General features: G+C 38.6%; 1 protein-coding gene across 8 annotated transcripts in view; it reads left to right on the top strand.

The window, feature by feature from the left end:
* Positions 1 to 25008, top strand: part of PCLO (piccolo presynaptic cytomatrix protein) — a 370979-nt gene that overhangs the window by 267255 nt on the left and 78716 nt on the right. For 5 of the 8 annotated variants that reach the window (XM_063323548.1, XM_063323550.1, XM_063323549.1 and 2 more), the window contains exons 11-16: positions 12326 to 12434; positions 13037 to 13104; positions 16103 to 16314; positions 21369 to 21419; positions 22338 to 22468; positions 24072 to 24098. In XM_063323548.1, the coding sequence (XP_063179618.1) occupies positions 12326 to 12434; positions 13037 to 13104; positions 16103 to 16314; positions 21369 to 21419; positions 22338 to 22468; positions 24072 to 24098 (598 nt within the window). Of the gene's footprint in view, positions 1 to 12325; positions 12435 to 13036; positions 13105 to 16102; positions 16315 to 21368; positions 21420 to 22337; positions 22469 to 24071; positions 24099 to 25008 lie in introns of those variants that run through there. The other 3 variants (XM_063323547.1, XM_063323552.1, XM_063323551.1) reach the window with 3 other exon arrangements.

The raw sequence follows: 25008 nt of genomic DNA, 5'->3' as shown, positions 1-25008 counted from the left end.
GTGCATGACCTTAAGTAGCATTGCCATCCAACACATAACCATGGCCTTTGCTCATTCCTAGCATGGTTTCAGTGTTTAAATTATCCCAATAATTCCATTAGCTTCTGAATTGGGCTCTGGTCCCTTGGTGGTGACATTGCTGGAGACCAGCCAGGGCTTCATCAAGCAAGGGTAGGCCACCAGGGCAGTGGAGATTTGTATCAGAAGAGACTCTTCAAGGAGCTCCAACAGAGGCAGCAGGTTGGAGGTCCTCAGTTAAGAGTAACTTTTCTTTTGGATTAGTGTTCTTTCTCTATTGTGCTTTCTGAATAAACCTATTATTTCAAACCCATGTTCTCCTAAGCACTAGGATGTGTGTATGGAAGTGGTCTGTCCAGAGAACAAGGGATGCCAACTGTTGAGTTTTCTTCTTCTTAACTTCTGGGTTCTTAAGTTGGCAACTATGTGATGGTCTTGGAGGTGCCTTTTGCACACTTTCTATCAATCACTACCAGCTTCTGCTGATAGTGATTATGATCTTTTGTTTCTCCACCCCATACCTCTGTGAGTCACTGGAAAATGTTGATGGGTTACTCTCTGACCTTTTTTTCCTTATCTCAGGGTTTTATGGCCTCAGTCCTGTTCTTTATCTTCATGACATTATTTCTTTATGGTTTCAAGCTATACTTTGGTTTAGTCAGTTGTTTACTAAATTGTGCCTCTGCCCTGTCTTTTTTAGGCTGCTTTCCCTTTCCTGAGCTAAGTGTCCTAAGAAACCACTTGTAAACGTGTTGGGATCTTGATGATCTGCTAACCTATGTGCCAACCTCTGTGAATCTCTTTTTCCTTCCTCCACCATTCCTTCTAGGATTCCTACACACATAAATTCCCACTCATATTTCATTCATACTAGTCTTAAGGTTTCTATGATGTAGCTCCTCTTGACAGAGCTGAGAGCTGAATATAGATGAGTTTCTCTCCCTTGACTCAACAATGACTGGTCTGAACGCAATCTGTCTTATGTTCTTTCATTAATGGGGGTTATTTTGGTTGAGTAAAGAAAAGTGATGGAGAAGAGATCATAGAATCGTACAACAAGAGAATCATAGAATAGTTCGAGTTGGAGGGGACCTTTAAAGGTCATCTAGTCTAACCTCCCTTGCAATGAGCAGGGGCATCTTCAACTAGATCAAGTTGCTCGGAGCACCATAGAACCTGACCTTGAATGTTTCCAGGGATGAGGCATCTACCACTTCTCAGGGTAACCTGTTCCAGTGTTTCACGACCCTCGTTGTAAAAAAAATTGTCCCCTTATATCTAGTCTAAGTCTTCCCTCTGTTAGTTTAAAGCCATTACCCATTGTCTCATCGCAACAGGCCCTACTGAAAAGTTTGTCCCTGTCTTTTCTGTAGGCTCTCTTTAAATACTGAAAGGCCATCATAAGGTCTCCCCAGAGCCTTCTCTTCTGCAGGGTGAACAACCCCAGCTCTCTCACCCTGTCTTCATAGGAGAGGTGTTCCATCCCTCTGATCACTTTTGTGGCCCTCCTCTGGACTCACTCCAGCAGGTCCATGTCTTTCCTGTGCTGAGGGCTCCAAAGCTGGACACAGTACTCCAGGTGGGGTCTTACCAGAGCAGGGTAGAGGGGCAGAATCACCTCCCTTGCCCTGCTGGCCACGCTTCTTTTGATGTAGCCCGGGATATGGCTGACACTCTGGGCTGTGAGCACACATTGCCAGCTCATGTCCAGCTTTTCATCCAAGTCCTTCCTGGCAATGCTGCTCTCAATACCTTCATCCCCCATCCTGTATTGATACTGAGGGTTGCCCTAACCCAGGTGCAGGACCCAGCACTTGGCCTTGTTGAACCTCATGACTTTCACACGGGCTCACTTTTTGAGCCTGTCCAGGTGCCTCTGTATGGCATCCCGTCCCTCAGGCATGTCAACTGCACCACTCAGCTTGTTGTCATCTGCAAACTTACTGAGGGTGCACTCGATCCCATTGTTTATGTCGTTGATGAAGATATTAAACAGTACTGGTCCAAATACAGACCCCTGAGGGACACCACTTGTCACTGATCTCCATCTAGACATTGAGCCGTTGACCACTACCCTCTGGATGCGACCATCCAACCAATTCCTTATCCATCGAACAGTCCACCCATCAAATTCCTACGTCTCCAATTTAGAGGCAAGGATGTTGTGGGGAACTGTGTCAAAGGCCTTAAAGAAGTCCAGATAGACAACATCCATAGCTCTTCCCTTGTTCACTGATGCAGTCACTCCATTGTAGAAAGCCACTACGTTGGTCAGGCAGGACTTGCCCTTAATGAAGCCATGCTGGCTGTCTTGAATCACCTCCTTGTCCTCCATGTGCCTTAGCATAACTTCTAGGAGGATCTGTTCCATGATCTTCCCAGGCACAGAGGTGAGGCTGACAGATCGGTACTTCCCAGGGTCCTCCTTTCTACCCTTTTTAAAAATGGGTACAATGTTTCCCTTTTTCCACTCACCAGGATCTTCACCTAACTGCCATGACTTTTCAGATGTCATGGGGAGTAGCTTGACAACTGCATCAGCCATTGCCTCAGGACTCTGAGATGCATCTCATCAGGTCCCATAGACTTCTGTATGTTCAGATTCCTCAGGTGTTCATGAACCTGATCTTCTCTTACAGTGGGAAGGACTTTTCTCTCCCAGCCTGTCATCCCACAGCTTGTCCCGGGCAAGCCTGATATTGTCCTCCTCCTCCCTCAAACCTGGAGATAGGAGGCAGAACAGAATTTCATGTATAAAAGTCCTCCATTGACATAAAGACACCAGTGCTACTGGGGCTGGAGAGTTTGGATCTGTCTTGGATCCACCCTGTGGAGCTTGATCTTGGCAGAGGTTCACCTTGTTAAAGGGAAGATCAGGCTGTGAGTATCGTAGCAGCAGCCAATGGGCCTCCTCCTGCATGAGGTATGGGTAATTTCCCTCCTCCTCTGTAGAAGACAGAGTATGAAAGCTTCTTTTTATTTGAAAGTACAGAAGAAATTTTAACACTAATAAGTTATGTCAGTTTTCTTTTAATTTAAATTAAGAGTTGTGCTTAGAGCCTAATTGTTTTGACAATAGAACAGTGTTTTATATAGACTTCGTTGGACATGTTTGCTCTAGTGATTTATACTTTTGAGGAGACTAAAAACTAAGTAATACAGAGAGTGATTCTTCAGACCAACACTGTAACTTCCTCAAGAACTGTATGCTTGCATCTCATGACACGTCCCTCTTGCCCCTCCAAAATAAAATTTCCAACCAAATATCATTCCATTCTCAGTTGTGACTCATGGAAGATGGACTAAGAGAACTGTGTTTGTGTAAATGAGAATATTTTTTTCCTCAAAAATGGAAATTGAAAAAAAACACCCACTGAATTCTGAATACACCAATACTGATAAATATAAAATGCAGACAGGGATACACTAGTCTAAGTTCATACCTGACATAAACCCCTATGAAAATAATGTTTTTTATTTATTTACCACTCATGAAGGAAGCAGCAAAGAGAAATTCCTGCAGCCTCATTGTTTACTGATCTTTAGGTGAATCTTTATGTGACTTTGAATTAAACAAACTTTTTAATTCTACCATAATATTTTATTACAAGTTTTTGAAAAAAATCTGAAGTTGTAGTAAACTGCATTTAAAAGTGGAATTTTCTTTGTGAACACAACCTGATAATGAAATGTTTAAGACTTTCAGTTAAATTAGAGCTCTCTACAGGAAACTCATCTCTCTGGCAAAATCATTCTAATCTTTCATATGACATTACTGAAAGTGAAGTAAATACGCTATGCTCTATAGCTTCCATAAACAGTATGTTTTGAAAAACATTTATTTTTCTGAAACACTGAATAATTACAATGCACCACAGCATTTTGTTCAGCATGGTATAACTCATCATGTGTCTGTAACTTTAATGTAATACAATGTTTGAGGATAGCGTGGTGGGGAAAACACTATAAATTTATCATTTATATCATAGTTATTTTCATAAACAGTAACTAATTTTCATTTAACTTGCTGAGAGCTTCAATTCAGGTCATACAAATACATGCAGATCAGCAATTCTTGCCCTAGCATAGCTCAAACTGAAGAGTGATCTACAGAATCATGTGCCAATGTATATAGAAATGTGAAGGCAGACTAAATTAGAGAGGTGTTTAGTACTGGGTTGATAACCGCAGCTGCACCAATCAGTGGGGTAGTGTATAGCCACCTGTAAATGCCAAGTACCCCCCAAATACAAGGTTGACTTGCTCTGGCAGTACTTTTATCAATGCCATTTCATAGTAGCAGCATAGCAGCCATGAGGCATAGGCAGGTCCATTATATCATTTCTATTTGATGAACAGCATGTCCATTTTTAAGAACTGTGAATGTTGTCTATATAATAATTATTGTAATAATGGAAAATATTCAGGCTGGGTGTGAATGATGAATGGGAGAGGAAGTTAAGGTGTCTACAAAAAATAATGAGTTTTGGGGTGATTCATGCCCAGCAGTACAGGGAAATACATTAACACATTGACTTTCATCAACTTATTTTTAACCATCATAAAGGTTTAGAAATAAAAGAAAAATAACTGGTGAACACAGACCATAACGTAATTTGGTGTTTTGTCAGACTGCAAGTTGTTGTTTCTCCTTGTTCTGAGTGGACATTTAACTTTTATAGCACTTTCTGGGATTTCAAAGTAATGTTTCTGAATTTTAAGTCTTTTATGAAATAGAGAGACACTAACATTCACATCCTACCGATTGAAGCTGCTAACCTAGAGACTCCAATTTTCTTTTCCTCTGTGAGCATTGGACCAGTGAAAAAAATGCAACTCAGACAGACATGTGTATTTTGCATAAGAATAAACAATACAAACTATGGAGAAGCAGAGAATAAACCCCAGCAATCTGTGTGTATAACTATGGGGTAACCAAAACCAGAGGCTCTATTCTAATATTGTAATGTCTGGATTTTTTACATTCCAGTAGGAGAGCATCTCTGACACTCTAAAAAATGGAAAACTAATAGTTTTTATACATGTGATCTGATTTTGTGGAAGTAATTAAAAACTCTTAGTGACACAGAAAACAACAGTTTTACCACTTCTCAGGCGCCTTGGGTATACTGAATAGGAGATTCTGCAGTATAACAGTGTATGCAAAGTGACTAAGATTCGTTTTATAATAGTGTACATTGTTTTACAGATGGGAATAAAATTCACGAGATGTTCAGTGGCTCAGTTTAGTATTTCTGTATTTGAAGCAGTTATGTTGGGACTCATATTCGGAGAACTATAATCCTTTGATGATTTTCAGATTCCTTTCAGTTTCAACTTTAATTAAGCAGACAGCTCATGTCTTAAAGATGAATCTGAAGAGGACAGAAAACGTGGAAAATAATGGAAGATTGGTGGAAAATTAGATATATATTGTGTCTTCCAGCTGACAGTCAGAAACTCCAATACAAAGATCTATTCTGTCTGCGTTTTTTATAATTTTATTATGCTTTTTTTATCAATAGGAATATTATATATACAACCACATTTGGTTGAACAGTACAGTTTTATCACCCAGGTGGTAGACTGAAGGATGCATTTATTAAGAACAGCCACCCAACCAGCGTAGGAGCTCTTCAAATATATATTTTTTTTATATATATATATCCTTGCAAAGAAATATTTCTGCCCTTCATCACTATTAAGGAAGCAGACAAAAAAAAATTATACAAGAATGTCTGGGATACAAGTGAGAACAGATGACATAGCCTTTCCAAATCCAGGCCATGCCCAACCCGCAAAGACACTTTAGTTATTTTTTGCTGTTTCCCCTTCTTTCAGTTGCTTTTTCATACCATATAGTCAGCTTCTCTCTCATGGCTGCAGGATAAAGGAACAAACCCCTCCCCAACCAGCTCTGTAGGAAGACATGGGATCTAAGAACCTGATAAATGCATAGTTCCATGGAGTAAATGAAAATAACAATGTTCAAGATCTTAATGCAAAGCCAAGGACTCACCAGTTACAGAGAAGGAAGCTAGAAGTAGCTCTTCTGGGTCTAAGATTAGATATTCTGAAGCATCAGCATAGGGTATTTGCAACTTTGCTGTGTTGTTTCTGTGAATAAATAACTCATTTACGTTTTAAAGTCTAACAGCTTCCCTGGTATGACATTCACTTCAGAGAAACAGTAGTCATTTATATGGTTTTCTCCTGCAGTATGTATTTCTCCTGGAAACTCTTCTGAATATGAAAACACAAATTATAAATAGCCCAAGGTTGTGGCTCTATATCACTCCTAGTACTGGCATTTGACGGAAGCTGTAATTTCCATAAAATTTCTGAAATCTGTGTCGCTCTTGATGAACACAAATACAGAGCAAAGTTAGGTCTGAAGCTTTTGTACAGCCAGTATGTAATAATATGATTTTTTTAAAGATCATTTGCATCAGTGTTTTGCATTATTGCAAGTCAGGAGTAAAACTAATGAAATTCCTCAAATTAGTGTAAATAGAAAGGAACTAGTGTCTCCATCCATGGCAGGGAGTGTTCACAGTACCAGTCCTTGAACAACATCTCCTTAAGCCATTGTCCATGAACACGGGTTGTATATGCACTAAAGAGATCCGGTCCTGAAATGCTTGTAGGTTAATATGTTTGATGTAACTATGATATCGTCTAATCTTCACTGTTAATCATTAAAAGCAACAATTTTACTGCCAAGGGTTATGTATCACCATAGCATAGCAAATTCAGTGGTAGAAAATACTTTGAAAATTAAGGGTATTTAGTTATTTGTTGGATCAAGACCATGATTGGTAGTATTTTTTGATCACTCTGTAGGTCAGTCTTACATATCTTTTCTTTATCATAAATCCTAAAAGAGGCAACAATACAATGATTCACTTTATCGGCTCTCAGATCTTTCTTACAGTTTAGTTTTAAATAGGATGACAGCTGATTAGTTTAATTAATCATTACTTAATGAGAGCAGAGTCTACCCAAAGGAGCTACATCAAAGTACCTGTGCCAAAAAGTAGGACAACGAAGAACAATTGGTTTTGTTTAAATTTCTCTTAAATACAGTGATCCATGATACAGCATGTAATTATATCTAACTTTTAAAATTGAATGTAAACCAAGATTTTAAAAGAGACTATGAGATTTACACACACACAGATTTCAACAGTATCCATGGAACCAATTTCGGATCATTTGATATTGCAGACTTTTTCATTGTTGCCTCTTCATGAAAAAAAAACAGATAAATAGTTTGAGTAGATACCCACTCAAGTACAGGAGTTCAAAGAGATGAGGAATAGTTCAACCTGGAGAAGCGAAGGCTCTGTGGAGACCTTGTAGCAGTTTTCCAGTACCTAAAAGGGACCTACAGGAAAGATGGGGAGGGACTCTTTATCAGGGAGTGTAGCGATAGGACGAGGGGTAATGGTTTCAAACCGAAAGAGGGTAAATTTAGATTGTATATTAGGAAGAAATTCTTTACTGTGAGGGTGGCGAGGCAGTGGAACAGGTTGCCCAGGGAGGTTGTGGATGCCGCATCCCTGGAAGTGTTCAAGGCCAGGCTGGATGAGGCTTTGAGCAGCCTGGTCTAGTGGGAGTTGTCCCTGCCCATGGCAGAGGGGTTGGAACTAGATGATCTTTAAGGTCCCTTCCAACCCAAACTATTCTATGATTCTATGATTTAATTCACGGAACTGCACTCTGAATGATTTGTGGATATCATGGTGCAGATCTGATATCCATAGAGTCGGCTATTTCTGCTTTCTTTGATACATAGAGCTACAGCATATATGGATAAAATATTAGCATAGCCTGTAAAGCAAAATTTAACTATTTTACACAGAATCACAAAATAGTTGAGGCACCTCTGGAGATCACCCAGTTCAATCTCCCTGTTCAAAGCAGGATCAGTGAGAGCAGGTTGCCCAGGGCTGTGTCCTGTTGGGTTTTGAACACCTCCAGGGACAGACTCCACTACCTTTCTGGACAATCTGCAATTTTGCAGTACTTGTAAACATATGGAAATATTTGAGATGAAAAAGTGCTTTATTTTATATAGGCAGTTGAACATTAGTAGTGAGCTGCATTTTGCACTTCTTGATTGAGCAGCTATAAAACATTTCACAAGACTGAAGAGGGAGCAATACCCACATAGTCCATGCTATTATGGAAGCAATTTTTTTTCTAACAGCTGATCCACTTACAATGTTTATAAATCTAAATAGTCAGCAATTAGAGGGCTTAGTTGTTTGGCATGAGCAATAAAAATTATCAGCAGAAGATTACCGGTTCAAACCATGTGGTCAGTTCAAGCAAGTTTCAGTGGACCCGCTCCTCGTATTTGGACACAGGTTTACTCAGGCTCCTGGGAAATTGTATATGGTGTTGTAAGCTTAAGTCTGGCCCTAGGTTTGAGTCCAAACTCATCTTTTTTTTCCATATTATTAGAACTTTCTACCCAAAAAATCTCTTCCCCAAAATTTCACAGATCTTCCAGGATCAACAAAGCATGCTGAATGCTCCCCAGGGACCCCAGGTAGTTATTTCAAGTACTTTTGTCCCTGGGTTGATAGAAACTACTTCTTAATAGTCCCTGACTCCCCATTGTTAAAAGCAGATTTCAAGTTTTACCAGTACTTAGCTTCCATTACACAAGCTGTCAAATGACTAGTCAAAATGTCAAAACAAGGAAAACAATTCAGCAGTTTTCAGGTTTTATTGTAATCAGTTAACAGATAATTGGCCTACTCATGCTTAAACAAAAATAATAAATGTTAACACTTTACTAGTTGCAAAAAAGAGCCTGGTCATCTTAAACAGCATTAAGCTGCACATGTTAAGTATGGCAATATAATGCAATACAATCAAATTCCACCCTCTGCTTGTCATGATGGTTCTGGTGGAACGTGGGTCCTTCCTCACTTCTGCAGCGTAAGCACTGACCCTCCCTCCAGGAGCAAACTCTTGGTTTAAGCACTGAGAGCAGCAATGATAACAAATACAGGAGACTTCAAGTTATTTATTTGTCAGTTTTAAAGATGACGACAATGGCTATACTGTGTCAGAGGAAAGGTACACTTAGATTTTGGTAAAATCTCTAACTGTGACCAGTAACAGATGCATGTAGAAGAACATATGAACACAGTAAGCTTCTTTCTCTCTTTCAATACAATAGGATGGCAGCATGCTTTTTTAAGGGAAAGGATGACATTAATCTAGCTAAATGTGGATATCTCCATAGCAGTTATGAATGTATGAGGTTCCCTCTCTGTAATAATCGTTTTGTAATCAGTGGAAAATTATAAACAACTTCTGATTCCAGGTTCTAAATGTCACCATAAAGTAGATACCAAAAAGAATGAGCAAATCGTGTGTGTCAGCACACTTAGTGGAGCAGGGAGGAGGTCTCGGTGTATAAAGCCAATCTGCTGACTGTGGGAGCTGATACTGCTAAAAATAAGTTGTTGCTCACCAACAGTGCAGGATGTAGCTGTCCCAATAAAATTTTAAAAAAAATGCCAGAAGAAATTATGGATTCGATTATGAGGGCAGTTACTAGTTCTTCCTCAGTCAGCAGAGTTGTCATGGATCAATGTCAGTTTTCTCATCTTCCTGTTTGTTTTTTATCTACTAAACTGGTGATTTGAAGTATATGAAGTTTTGGAAATGTGGATAACATGTCCTGACTACCAAAGAACAGTTATAGAATGTGACTGGGTTTTAGGCAAAAAAAATTATTATCATGTCTCATGTGACTTCTTGTTATTTCTTTTTACTCTTTTTGTTGATTAGACTCACATTCGTCCTAAAGGTTTTCTTTGTAACATTATTTTTTTTCCATCAAAAGGTATTTAGCAGTTACTCCTTAAGAAAAGGGAAATCAGCTTCTTGCCTAAAAATTTTTTCCTTACACCCCAGGGCTATCAGTCAGATCAATTAAGTCATTTTTAAATTGTTTTGATTTTAAACATTGATGAATCCACAAGGCAGCCAATAAAAAAACTATACCCCTATACTGGCAGCTTGAATGGATCTCTGTGTGACCCAAGGCTGTTGAGATTCAATTTCCTTTCAGTTTGCTGCTTTGTTCACATCTGCTTGGCCTTACTGACCGAGCGAGTGACCGTGGTGCCATTGCACTCAGTGAAACTCTCACCAGTGGAAATGAGACTTGATTTCCGAATCCCCATGCTGCAGCGGTGCTCAGCTAGGCTCTTCCTCCTGGTCTTCTAAATTAAAGCAAGTTGTTGATGATAGCCTTACTGCTCCCCTGGCAAATTTTCTTCTGAAGCCATGCAAGCAGAATGTGATAAACCTAGGACGGTAGCTGGATGCATTTTGTCAACAAAGCTCTTTTTTTGAACAAAAGGATGTTAACCACTTTCTCAAATATCTAAAACTTTCCAGTTTTATTCTTGTTCATTACCAATACATAGAAGAGGTGGCTTGGCTTGTCTTGCTCAAGAGGTTTGTGCTGTCCTACTCAACATCCTATGCCACGATAGCATTATGAGGGCACACACTGACAAGAAAACAAAAATAACGCTGGTTCCTTCGTTCCTTTCTAGAAGCCTTCTCAAGACAGAGTGCATGCTGTTATATTTTGTATGTAAGAAAATCAGGGGGAGCTACATTTATTCGTAATTACTGCTGCTTTATTCCAGAGGAACTGAGCTTAAAACCAGATCTGCTCTAACAAGCAAAAGCAAGATCATGCTTTTGAATGATGGCTGGTAAATGAAAGGGGCTAAATCTTAGGAAAAGACAAACCTATTCTGGCACTAAGCAGCTGGCTTTACTGCCTTCTGAGCAGCACTTTTTAGTCATTCTGCACAGTCTGTATTTCTGTAAACTGCTGCAAACAAAATTATACATTGTTACTGAGAAACGTTATAAGCAATTCTAATATTTCAAATCCTAATTAATGGAATCCTATGGAAATTTTTGTAATATAAAGTTATAGACTTTTTTTCCCATATCCTTTCATTGTCAAATAATTTCATCTGCTTTATTCCATGCTTGTTTTCCTATGAGTTTATCTCCACATTTCACTTCATTGTTTTTCCCATTTGTTATATGCAACAGCACAGGATTTTCAAATAAATATATGACCCAGGTGAAGACTTGGTTTTGTCTGTGTAAGTTGTAGCAAGCTAAGTGTTTGTGGTTTTCCTTGCTGTGTGGATGATGTGGTTTTCAGATGTTTTGTAATACATTGCTTTTAGTGAAATATTAAGAATTCAGTATCTTGTCCCATTAAGCATTTTTTTCCTCTAGAGCCTGAGGCTTGGATTTTGACATTTGTACATTAGTGAGAAGTTAATCTCTTTGGAGTCATCTTTATGACTAACTAGTTCAAAATATGAATGCAGCCCTCAGAACCCGAGTTTTAAGTCCCAGATATGAATTTACAGTTTGTTTTTTATAAGCATTATACCTCACCAAAAGATTTCTCATCTTATCAGAATACGCCTCACATGATTTATACAGGGATTGACTCTGCAAATACTGAGCATAAAACTTCCGTATAGCGATACCTTGCTCCATACCAAGTCTGCTGGCTCAGTCCTGGGATGCTTGGAAGACCCAACAGATTAGTTCAGTATACAGTATTTTTCAGCCTGTTTATCGTAAGTCTGTTTGTGCCTTCCACAATGAATTATGTTCAGCTGTTTTGTCACTTCTTCATAAGAAAAGATATGGAAGAAAAATTTACACATGAATATCTGAAATATGGAGGTATTTTTTTCATTTAAAATCAGTTTGGCCAACTGCCTTCATCTTGTTGTATTTTCTTAAGTGATGAAGTAGAGAAAATGTATTTGAATTACCAAATCACATTCACAAATTTAGTCCCACAGGCTAAAGGCTCAGCTTCATAACAGCAATGTGCCACTGTAGTGAACAGTTATCTTCCAAGACCATGGCTGGCCAGGAAATGTTTGATGTAGAAAATGTTTTGATTTCTTGCCGTGTTGGTAGGTTTGCATGGTTTTGATATTGCAAAAGTTTTTCAATATCATGCAACATGGACTGTGGAGAGTGCATGTACAGTTTGAATCAGAAAGGAACTAATGTCCTGACTTGTTTCAATAGGTAAGTTATAGCTGATGGGACAATAACACTCAACGCTCTAATGTGTGTGAAGTGAAAGGGCTTTGCTAATGTGTTGTGTCATTTAAACAACATTCACTGAATGTCACATCAAATCTTCTTGTCAAAGCAGTCTATCTGATGCCTTTGTCAAAATCTGAGCACTTGACCTCATGCTGTTTTGCCTTCTTAGGAATGCAGGTGCTGGAATGGAACGGCATCCCCTTGACTGGGAAAACTTATGAAGAAGTCCAGAGCATTATTATTCAACAGAGTGGGGAAGCAGAAATATGTGTAAGACTGTGAGTTTTTCCCCATCTTTCTGTTTCCATTTTTTTTGGCTTTTCATGGCTTTTTTTTTTTTTTTTAATTTACAGTTGTTAAGGTGGAACCTTTGTTAGCACAAAGCATCAATGTAATAATTAGCAAGAGTTCGCTGTGAGAGTGGGAGGTCTGTTTGTTCTTTTTTTCTTTCTAAAGTCATAAGGAAAGATAAGAGGAGGCAGAAGTTATTAATTATGCTTTTATAAACACTGATATCTCCATTGTTAGGCCACAATCTCCTCTCATTGGCACACATACAATTCACTGAATTTACTGGGGTTAGAAAAAGATAATTTAGCACTAACTTGACTTTTACTGAAAACTGTATCCTTTAGATGAAAGCCATGTAAGCATCATGAGAAATGTATAAACTTGCATTAAATCCATTAAAGATTTCACCTTAAAAGAACCTTTTCTTCTCAGCTCTTTGACAGCATTGCAAATATGTATCAGCTAAGAAGGGGCCATGCTTGGGAGCTGCTTTCTGTCATGAACCACTATTCATTTATCTACTTAATACAATACTGAGGGTATGAAGAAAGAGTTTCTTTTGTCTCAGGCTTCTTGTTGCTTTCTCTAGGGACCTGAACATGCTCTCGGACTCTGAGAATCCCCAGCACCTGGAGCTGCATGAGCCAGTAAAGGCAGGTGAGCGACAAGCTATTGCTTTGATATTATGGGACTGGGTAGCAGCTGAAAATGGGATATAAACAAGGATAGTGTCATTGTAAGTTCAGGTGCAACATCCCAAATCTTGCCATGGGCAGAAAGGGGACCGCACCTTATATACAAAGCCAAGCATTTATTGTTTGTTATTATTATTAGCCCAGTTCATAGAATCATAGAATCATAGAATCATCATAGAAGCATAGAATCATAGGATCATTTAGGTTGGAAAAGACCATGAAAAGATCATCAAGTCCAACCATTAACCTAGTGCTGCCAAGTTGCCTCTAAACCATGTCCCTCAGCACCACATCTACAGGTAGTTCAATCCATACTGACACAGTCTACACTAATTAATACAAAGAAAATCTCAGTAACAGTACTGAGTTAACATTTGTCATCCAGGGAAAACCTCGTGCTAGCTCCCCTTCAACTATACAGGCCACAGAAAACGGTGGCATAATGGTCCCCCTCCGGCGGCAGCTTCTCCGGGCCCTGCTGGCAGAGCTTTCACTCTGGGGCCATTGCAGCAAGTCAACGGTGTCCCTGGAGGAGTGTGATCTTTGTGGTAAGAGTTTTTGACTCCTCCTTGCTGGGAGGTGAATGATGTTGACAGTTCCTTCCTCTCGCTTCAAGATCTTCTTGGGGCCTTTTTTATCTGTTTTCTAGCATGCTTCATTCTTTCCTCACCAGTCAGCAGCTCTGCATTGCCTATGACTTGACTGGATATCATACACTTTACCTGTGACAGATTCTTGTTCTTTGTTCCTTCTGGTCCCCGTAAAATTGATTTCACCCCGCTCCTGAGTTTGCGTTAGTGTCAGTTACTGACCGGTGAGCTGCTGGTAGCCCTGGGGCCTCAGCTGCCATCCTGTGCCCAAACCTTGCAGCACTCTGCTGTCACCCCCGGCCTGTGCCCCTGTAAACTGCATCACTAGTCTGGAGTCAGAAATACTTCAATCTACACAGTGCAATTACTGTTGTGCCTTTATACATCAAAATCATTAAGAACGGACATTAAACTGCGCAATTATACAAGGTGAAGCATAACTCAAGTTAAGTTCATACCATATGGTTGTTAGACAATTGCTGTTGCAGCCACACAAGCTAAAACAAAGCTCCTAGCAAACTGCAGCAAGTCCAAATAAAATACAAGTCCTAAGGCATATGTTAGCTTAAAGCAAGACTTGTGGCCTGTTAATGGTGATGAAAATGCAGCATTTACTAGGATACAGGGCTGCAATAGGAAGTGTGTGAAGTTTTGTAATGTGACTTCTAAAATTCCCTGCTGTTCAATCAGTAACATGACTGCAGGCTTTTTTTACACTGAAAGGGTTATTAAGTATTGGAACAGTCTGCCCAGGGAAGTGGTTGAGGCACCATCCCTGGAGGTATTTCAAAGGTGGGTAGACATAATGCTTAGAGATATATGGTTTAGTGATGGTTTTTGTCAGAGTTAGGTTGATGGTTGGACTAGATGATCTGAAAGGTCCCTTCCAACCGAGGCAATTCTATGATTCTATGATAGTATAACTTTGAACCAATGTCCACAACCTTACTAGTAATGCAGCCCTTCAGCAAGTTCAGTGCAGATTAAAAGAATGTTTCACTCATCATCTCATGAGTCCATTCTGAGTTCTGTGGCTTCATCGCTGCTCTTTTATCAATCAGTACATGCTACGGGATTAAATCCTCCATTTTCTGACGATGCAATTCTTCCAATCTATTAATATACTTACCATCAAACTACCTTTTGTTGAAAGTGGATGTTATTGATATTAATTGAAAGAGAACACTGAGTCTGACAGAGCTTTGAGGCAGAGCTACTCACAATTTTTTTCTTAGTGAGCAGATCAAAAACACCAAGGGCAGGACACTGAAATTGGGTTTTGAAAGGACAGAAGCTAGAATAAACAATATTTTTTATTAATGGAGAAAATTCAAAATGAGAAAAAAACAGAAATAAAAGTGAATTGCCCCATTCTTGCATGCATGTTTCCTCCTAGTCTAGCAATCTTCTAGTGGTTTCTGAGTTGGAACAACTCTGCAGTCCCTTCTGGCCACCAAGCCAAGTCTTTCTTGCCATCACCTCTGAAGTTTTGCAGACTGCTTCTGCTTTGGAAAGAAACAATCTCCATCCCCTCTAGAAAGAAAAGTCAAATATAGCCTAGCAGGCAGGATAAGGCTAATGTATTGCTTTAAACCTCTCAAACTTCTGAGAACCTGGGAAGCAAGCTGAGCATACTATCATTGTAACTCTACTCACTTTAAGGCACATATGAAACTTACTTGACCCCATTTCTCTATTAAATGGAGATTGCTGTCTACAAAGGGTAAATTCCCACTCATTCCCAGGCAGCAGGGAGGACAATCAGACTCCTATTACAGATGCCTCACATCAGTGTGTGTAATAAGGAAAGATAAATCAGGGCTTTTACTCTTCATTTGTTTTAATTTTATTCTGCTTGGATTAATTTGCAAAGCTGAAGTTTTGAGCCTTTGTTATTTTTGTATGAATTATCTCAGGAGCAGAATTCAGTTTTATTGAATGTCCAGTTTAAAAAGAAAAAAAAGAGTTGAGATTAAAGCTTGTTACAAAAAAGTTCTGGTACTTGGTGAAAATGGACCAGTTCCAAACAGTGAAAGTTAGCGCAGGCCAGCCTTTAAAACTGTAATTTGCTCCGGTGTGATTCAGCAGGATCAGCAAGGCCTATTTTTCTTCAGCTAGACAATAACGTTCTCAGAAAGCTTGTGAGATGAGTAACACTGGTTGATCGAGTGTTGAGTAGAAAGATTGTAACTGGGATGTTGAAGTTGGGGGAAAACGTCTATTTTTTATAGGTTGCTTTTTGCATCTTCAAAGTATATAAGCAGATGGTATGAAAAGTTGTAAAGATCATTACCCAATCCCTGGACTGTGGTAAAATGGATTTGAATGTGCTAGCGGTTATCAATACAAAGGTCTCTTACTTTAATCCAGTAGATAAAGCGAAATCCCCAGGGGTTGATCCCAAGCAGCTGGCTGCAGAGCTCCAAAAGGTTTCTCTGCAGCAGTCACCGCTAGTCACTTCCTCAGGAGTGGAAAAGGGATCTCACGTTCATTCTGGAACCACTTCTGCTGCCTCCAGTGCAGTTCCCAGCCCTGGTCAGCCTGGTTCTCCCTCAGTGAGCAAGAAGCGGCACAGCAGCAAGGTAAGAAACTTCTCAGTTATGCGGCAATAACATTTTGATGACAAGAAGAAACTGCCTATTTATCTTCTTTAGTGCAGAAAGAAATCACAACATATATTGATGAATTCATCTCCATGACAGTGATAAGTACTACTGTTAAAATACAGAAGGAAAGGACATTATGCAATTTATCCAAGGTCATAAAAGATTGGGTCCTCTCTGAAAATAGATTTCTTAATATTATTGTTTTTAAACAAAATAATTGCCCTTTTCATTCTGTGTTGCTGTTGAATTTTAAGTGCATCCTTGGTGAGACACCTGGCATGATGGTGAGGTACAAGTTCCACAGAAGAAGCTGATATCACTAAGACCATAATTTCCCTCTCTGTACTAAGCTACTGTTGGAATTGTTACAAGATATGAATAATCATAGCAAAATTAAGCATTTCTCTGAAAGCCAGGAAAGAATTAAAAGTATATTTACCATCAAAAGGTGTTTTGTTACTCGCTAATTCCCGTGAACTTGTTAAGCATAATTTCTCCTTTTCTTTGCCACATCCTGTCCATTTCTCAGCTGAGCTTCTTCCTCCTTGTGCACCCACCTGCTCACCTGGAAAAGGCAGAGTGGGAATTTAATAGCATTTTTTTCACAGTTGAAACTGGAAACTAGATCATAAAGTCACCTGTCACATGTTTCCATTTTGTGTCAAAAAAAGTTAACACCTGAAGAGAAAACGAATCCTGCCCAGTCTGTATTTGCTTAAGCAATTTGCAAGACCCCTAAAGCTGATCACTGTCCTGGTTTACTGTTGGAAGCAAAGCTTCACATTGCCAACAAGATGCTTTCCAGATATTTATTTCTCTGTGTCTTTTTTCCTTCTTGGGACTGTCCGGTTCCTGCTGCCTTATTGTTATGCTTGTATTTTTGTGCTGTTGAAGCTATGACTGTGATTTGAACTACAAATGCGTTAGGTACTGTACAAACAAAAACCAGCAAACGGTGCCTGCTCATTTCATAAAGCTCGTAGATATGCTTATATAACTTTCATGTGAGAGGAAACACAGAAATCTCTTTCATCCAGCCGTTTGGCAAAAACTGTAAATATATTTATTACTTATTTAGTTTTGGATAGTAATTCTGTCTTGCCACAACTCCCATAGACGTTTTATGAACTAATTCAGGTCTGTGGTGAACAAGTTAAATCCCTGTGCTGAGATTTACTGCACCCAACTTCAGGGATCTGTCAGGATTGCCTAAATGACAGGTGAACCGTTGGTTTCATTACACCTTACTCTGGATATTGTATACATCTACATATGAGCTAGTTTGCCATGTGCTTTATGTTTACCAGTGAGAATAATGCACTTCTGAAGTACAGTTCATGAGAGTGGGTGAACCCTGCCACTGAGGTGCATGCACTGGACGGAAAGGAGAGGGCAGGGCTCTTAGTGCAGGTGTCACTATCTACACTGAACCCCCTTTCATTTGGTTCATTTCGCGCTCCTAAATTGACCGCACAGTGTATGGAGATCCATAAATCCTTGATGTGCCGTGTATGCTGAAGAGGTGCCTCTCTCTCTCCACGTGACAAGACTGGGTTCCCAGCTTTGGCACTGCAGCAGGTCACCTAAAGTTAGATGCATAAATTTCATTTCCTGCTTCACAGAGGATTTAGTAATCTTCTATGAAAATTCAGCTGGAGGCTTATAAAGATGAAACAAAAAAAACTATTAAAACTAATGCCTTTATGTAGGGGATGGAAAAGTCAAAACTAATCAGGTAAATATTTAAAACATTCTTTGCTTATTTCTGAAAATCACATTGAGAGGCATTCCTTTTGTAACAACCATAGCTCATGTTGACTTGTATAGTTTCTGCTCATTGACTTCAGGCCAAGTTTATAATGGTGTTGAGCTCTTTCAGAAGAGAAAACCACCGCTCATCCTTTCTGGAACAGCTCTCTGCCTTGGGCTGACAGCATTTCTAGGCAGGCTGCAGCCTTGCCAAAGTATCATGACAGGCTAAATAACCAAACTGCCTAGATCTTGTTTTTGTTACTGTTCTTACTTTTAGCAAGTGAAATCTCTTTTTTTTTTTTTTAAGCTTTTTGTATAGGATATACACTCCAGAAATGTTGTAGGAGTCTTTTTGATATTCTGCAGTGCCGATTCTCTCATATTTAATGCTTTGTCCCAGTAGTACAAAGAGTGATGGTGCACAGCATCAGAGCCTGGCGTTAACAAGAGTTTCACATCATGGTAATGACAACCTTCTCCAGCAGGTGTGATGGCATTACGAAGCTCCAGCTCTTACACAGGGTGTAGGGAGTGTCTAAAGAAATTAGAATAACCATTGCAGGAGAGATTTAACCTTTGGGAGCCTCCTGATGACTATATTCTGTGCAGACCTGTTTCTTTTGTAATGTAAATGCATGATCATTCCACGGTGCAGATTACATCCAGGATATAAATGCCCTATAGAAACACTTAATTGTCTTTGTACCTTGAAGAATGGATTGTTTTTCTAAATCCTCGGATTCTTTGGCTCCTAGAGAAGTCATCAGTGAAATTGCTATTCCTTCTTTTCAAATTAATCCTCACTGAAGCCCTGATAAAGAAAGATCCTTATTTGCATCTCTGCCTTTCAGTCCAGATCCAGCTTCAAAGTTGGCCCAGCTCTGAGCTGGGGGTTGGACCACGTGACCTTGAGAGGTCTCTTTCAGCCTATATTATTCATGTTTCTTTTAAATATTTGAGTAGGTCTTCATGGTCAGTTTTAAATCAGCTGACATCAGAGAGAAAACAAAATATGTAACATGCTGAATCACAGCCTTGAAAATGAATACCGGGATTTAACAATGATACGAAAACATAAAAATGCACATTTTTTTTTACAGACAGGTAGATGAAAGCAAAGTAACTGCACAGCTAAAGGGAACTCCACTTTAACAGCTTTTGGAAGTCCCCACACAAATTTGGCATGCCCATTCCCTCTTCTCTTAACTCCTTCTACAGTATCCATACTACTACATTCTGTATTACCTGATATTTGGAGTGAACAAGCTCATTTTTTTGCTATTCGAACTTCTGAAAAATTAGAGCATTTAGACTATGTGGCAGTGATTTTGTAGCCTCAGCACAGCTAACTCCATGTTATTCTGTAGCACTGTCAGTATTGTCAGTGCTGCTATAGACTGAAGTCAGAACTATTAAAGTGTAATAAAATCAATTTTAGATGTAAAGTATGAGAAATGTAAGCCATATTTTGAAACTTTGCATAATGCTCAGGGAGGTGTCTGTCTTTGCCAAAAGGAGTGAAATTCTCTCTTTGAATATTCTTTCAGGGACCAAACAAATTTTAGGAGTAATTTGCTATCAATCTAAAGTGTCATTTAAGATTCAGAACATTTTATAAACTATCGATGACCTGTTTTAGCTGTTAGAGGGATTACGCTTCTTTAAAAGCTTTGTAAGGTACCAAGAAAATCTGATTTTAAACATTTCCGTGAGAATTATTTTTGAGAGGCACATGCATTTCCAGAAAAATCAATGTTGGGTTTTTTTTCTGAAAAAGTTAGTGTTCATAAAGAGACAAATCTAGAAGTCAAGGTAAAGCACGTAAACCCGACAAAAATAAGGCAACACAAGACAGTGAGTGTAACTACGTAACAGGCAGGTTTGGGCTGCTTTTCTCCCTTGTTTTCTGTTGCACTTGTGTTTGGCTGGGATTTTTCTGGTTAGTTCTGGTCTGCAGATCTGAGTGATTGAGGGGATGTCTCTTCATCTCAAACCTGAAAAGGGCAGGGCAGCACCTTTAACTTCACGCTCTGGTCTGGGAGTCACGGTCTCTGCATTAGCCTAATTTAAAACAATTCATATCAAACATCCTGAGAAAATCTGAGGGGGTTTTTTGGAGGGTAGGGCAGCACAAAAGAGGCAGATGGGTTTTACTCTTCTTAGAAAGTGAAAGAAATCCTAATTACACAGAATAGTATGTCAGCCTGCTGGTCACATCTGGAAAAATAGGAAAAGATAACTTCTAGATTAGTCTTCAGAGAAGAGTGAGGTTGTCCTCACTTGCATCCTTTGTTTTCTGCTGCATAAGCCAAGGAAGCAGATGTGAGAGAATGCAAAAATATTGAAATCCTGCTACTGAACCAGAGAGAGCTTTCTTGCTTGACTGATGGCTTGCAGATTAGAGGTAGGTCCAGGGTGGCTCAAGGGCACCACCGTTTCACAGAACAGCATATTTTTGAGAGTCCAGGTTTTGAAGCAAGTGGTGATATTATTTTCCAACTGCTAACAAAGAGGAGAGAAGAAAAGGGGAAAAAAAAGACACTGAGGATTTTATTGCTTTTGTCAGAAACCTAGAGAAGCTCAGTGATAGAGAACAGAAAGGAACAAGCATGATTATACGGCATTGTAAAGGGAGGACAGAAAATTTAAATTTCATCTCATGGAAAGTGTGTGGAGGAACTTGAAGATGATGTGGTGTAGCTGAATTGATTACCATAAAACACAGAATAAAGAAAAGATATTATATGAGATGGCTTGCAATTGTGAAATCACCTGTACACATCACTCAGTTTTAGTACCATTCTTTCCCCTCTTTCTACCTATTTTCACCTAAACTCGATTTAAACTAGTGTAACCTTTGCCTGTCAATAGAAATATGGCTGTGTTGTACTTGACGTGGTATTTGTTTTCTGTTTGCAACCTTAATTTTGTTAGAAAGGGTTAATGCTATACGTCTTTTTCTCCCCATGCCTCCCTGTGTGACCAATGTGGTTAGACTGTAGAGACTTTGGTGGTCAAGTCATCTGATTCTCTACTTGCACGAAGGCTGATCAAAATGGCTGGGCTGGACCTTAAGTGCTGCTGAAACACCATAACTATTAGTTCTGAGTATACAAATTGGAGACAATTAAACAGTTTTTAAAAATATGTGTCAATACAGCAGTATAAACAAGACCTGTTTAAAAAGTTAACTTTGAAAATCTATTATTTCCAATGTGCGTATGTGTATATTTGTCAGTGTGTGCCTATGTATTTATTTATGTATTTTAATCTGGCAGCCTGCAGAAACTACAAAGTCTGCTTCCCACCCAATCACTGGAGAAATTCAGGTAAATATGTAGTTTTTGCTTTGTAAATTTTTGTTGCTACTGGCTACATTTTTCTGAATAATAAGTTTGCAGAAAACAATCTCCATTAACTGATTTCTTATTCAACTCCAAGCCCTTGAAATGTCACTAATGTAAGTCAGTGCTTGATTTTTGCCTCTGTCTTTAATGTTGGCTTATGAAATACAGACAGAAGAATGGAAAATGCTACTGTTCCTGAACAGGCTGAAAACACAGTGAAATTCATTCTGATCTTTAACCTTCGGGCACTTATTGTGGGTTACTTCAGAAATTCTCAGACTCTACATTTAAGCAAAGACTGCTGTGGGTTTCTCATAGTGCAACGTATTTATTTCTATGCAATGCCAAGTTTGTGGGTATCCCTTATGTAAACTGGCTTTACTCTAGATTTTCAAAACAGTGGAACTGGGAACAGCAGAATAAATGAAGCCTAACTTCCTATAGATTTCTGCCTTTTTTCCTTAATTGATCCCTCTCTCCTACACTAGTACTAAGGGTCTTTCCATAGTATTATAACATCCTTCCTGGGCTTGGGCTCCAGGTAGTCAGAATTTGTGTAATTCCTACTCGATAAGCTGGCTATTGTTCAGAATAATATCAAGGGTTCAAATTTCATCTGCTTTTTCCTGATTGGAATAGATCAATATCCATGTTTACTTTTTTTTTTTCTTTAACCAATACTAACAGACTTTGAAAGAAAAAATTGTTTCAAGATCCAACATAATCGTCTAGCATCTCATTCAAGTCAGGAGAGACAGACAAAAACTTCTAAAACTTGTTTATTTCCAGCCAAAGTAAAGGTCTAAAACTCATTTCATTCAAAGGATTTTGGAGAGGTATTGAATCATTTAGGAAGTAAAATTACAAAATAATCTTACCGTGCTTTAATGCATTCTCTAGCTTCAAATCAACTATGACAAGCACCTTGGCAACCTTATCATCCACATCCTTCAGGCAAGAAACCTTGCTCCCAGAGACAACAACGGCTATTCTGACCCCTTTGTTAAAGTTTATCTTCTTCCAGGGAGAGGGTAAGTGTAGGAGAAATTTTAACCTGAACTTTCTTTTACTTTGTGTTTGTTGCTTGTCACCAATATAAAGAACTGAGGGTTATCCCTATAGAAAATCCAGGTAAAACACCAGGAGAAATGATGGGGTTTTAATAGAGAGCCAGATTTTATTCTCAGGAGAATGTGCATACTTTGTTAATGACCTCAGGGACTTCATGATCATTCCTGTAGGTTTAATGTGGGGTTTTTTCATGTTTCCATTTAAAAATTCTAATACGTGCAAAAACATGTATTAAAAGAACAACAGACTATTGAAACGTACTAAATATATGTAATACTCTCTGTAATGTAGAAAACTACATGTTAAGGTTAAAATAGGGTTGTTGCTTCGGCTCAAGACATTCTGAATTTGGGACAGATTTGCAAACATGCAGAATTACTGTATCTGAGATAAATTTAAGGTTGCATTATGTCAAAGGTGAGAAATACTAGACAGAAAACATTCATTCCATGTGATTTTTAATAACTTTTTTTTAAGAGCTAAGATGTGGTTTTAGAAATTCTGGTAATTTTTTATCTAATGACCATACAAGTCACTAATCACTTTTTTCACAGGCCATTGCTTTTTTGGACTCTGCAATTTCAAATATGTAATTAGGGTTTCGTTTAAAGGATATGATTCTGTACCAGCAATATTATAACTCTTTTTTGGGCCCTAAAGTTGCAGAATGTCATACGTATGCATAAGTATATATGGTTATAATAATCCTGCTGACTTCAGTGACAATATCTAAAGCTAAGCAGATGGATCAGACCATAGATTGCAAAGACAAATTCCTGCAAACTTCTCTGCTTGTGTAATCACACTCATCCAAAAAGACTCTCAGGATAGGACCATGCAACTAAAAATCTGCAGTTCTGTTCTGTTCAAAGTAACAGGAAAGTGGATGCTCAGGTCACAGTTCAGCATTTGGCGTATAGGCAAGCACTGCTAAAGTACATGCATATTCTTTTATAGCTTGCTCGTTCCAACTATACAGCATTCAACATTGTTCAGTGGCACTGGGCCCAAAACTATTACTGAATATAATGGGAACAGGTCCTAAATCTTGAGGGTGTTTTTTAATGCACCTAAGAATCTTGTAAAATACTTCTAAAATCAATCTTACTGGGAATTTTGCAGGTACATTCACTGATGAGAAATAAGGCTTTGAACTAGAGAGATGTTCACCCTGCAGAGGTCTAAGCCAGATCCAAGTATAGGTTTAAACTTGCAGCCAAGTTACAAAGAATTTGGATTTTAGGTTTTTTTGGGTTCGTTATTTCAAAACACGGCAATGTTACAGTTTTACATGTAACTTAGGGCTTTAGGGAATAATGAAAATGAAGAGATTCTCAAAAGTGCCAAACTTGTTTCTGAAAGCAGAAACTTGAATTGCTACTGACTATCTTTTATCCATAGTTCAGTCCATGCTAGACTTCTTATTCTTCCTAATGCCTCTATTTCCTTTGATTCTGATACTAGAAATTGCCCATTATTCACATGTTTTCTTTCATCTCTGTTCTCATTTTCTCTCACACTGCTTCCTCTGTGTTCCTATCTCTGTAAATGCTGGGGATGCAGACAAGTCATGGTTGTCCAAAATGCAAGGTAGAGTGTACTATCTTCCAAATTTATTCATTAATTTTTGTATGCGTGCATGATATTTTGTAAAGACTGTGCATTGAACTATAGATTTCTCTTGAGTTTTGATAACAGGTGATTGCAGTGTTGTTTTGCTGTTCATTCTCTAATGAATTCCATTTCCAGATCAGAAGGAACTGGAAACAAGTAATTAATGACCCTTAATATGCTAGGGACAAACTCTAATGACAAACAATTTTTTTTTTTTGAGTCTGGAATAATTTAGTACAGAGATACTTAAAAATTCATTCTCGCTCACTGAAAGTTGCAAAATAATTAACTGTGAACTTGTATCAAGATTTTGGGTGGTGTCCAAATGAATGCCAAGAGAAACAGGCATTGTTTGGAAATGAGATGGAGTATTTTTCGCTCTACACCTTGCACAGTATGTAGACATTAGAGCCAGGTATAATTCTAGATAATTGCCCAGCTGGCTTTAAAGCTGCTTTATCACATAAATGGCTATTTGTGGTAAACAAAGGTGGATTTTTAGTTATTGAAATTAGTGGTGCTTTGTTTGTCCTGGAGTTGGAAACATAAGGCAAAACTCCATTCTCAAGATATGTTAATATCAGCCCAAGCTAAGTACATAGTAATAGTAATTAATCTCTAATTCTGAATTCATTTAAAAGTAGAAACCTGACCAAACAAGTCAACAGATGAAATTTAATAAACAGATCTTCTGTATCATCAGCCCGTATCTTCTTTAATAAAATTATTGAATGAATGTGTTTAAATGCCACATTTTATGTGTAGTTATTCTATTACACTGCTTTCATTGTACTTTCAGCTGTATTATGTATTAATAAATTATAATCAGGGAAGTATAGAGAAATGATAAATGAGTAATGCAGCTGGTATCTTCTCACACAGCATA

This window comes from Chroicocephalus ridibundus, chromosome 1, assembly GCF_963924245.1.
Source record: "Chroicocephalus ridibundus chromosome 1, bChrRid1.1, whole genome shotgun sequence".
In the NCBI taxonomy this organism is placed as follows: domain Eukaryota; kingdom Metazoa; phylum Chordata; class Aves; order Charadriiformes; family Laridae; genus Chroicocephalus; species Chroicocephalus ridibundus.
The sequence above is the reverse complement of the archived record's forward strand: the minus strand, read 5'-3'. Positions and strand labels throughout refer to the sequence as shown.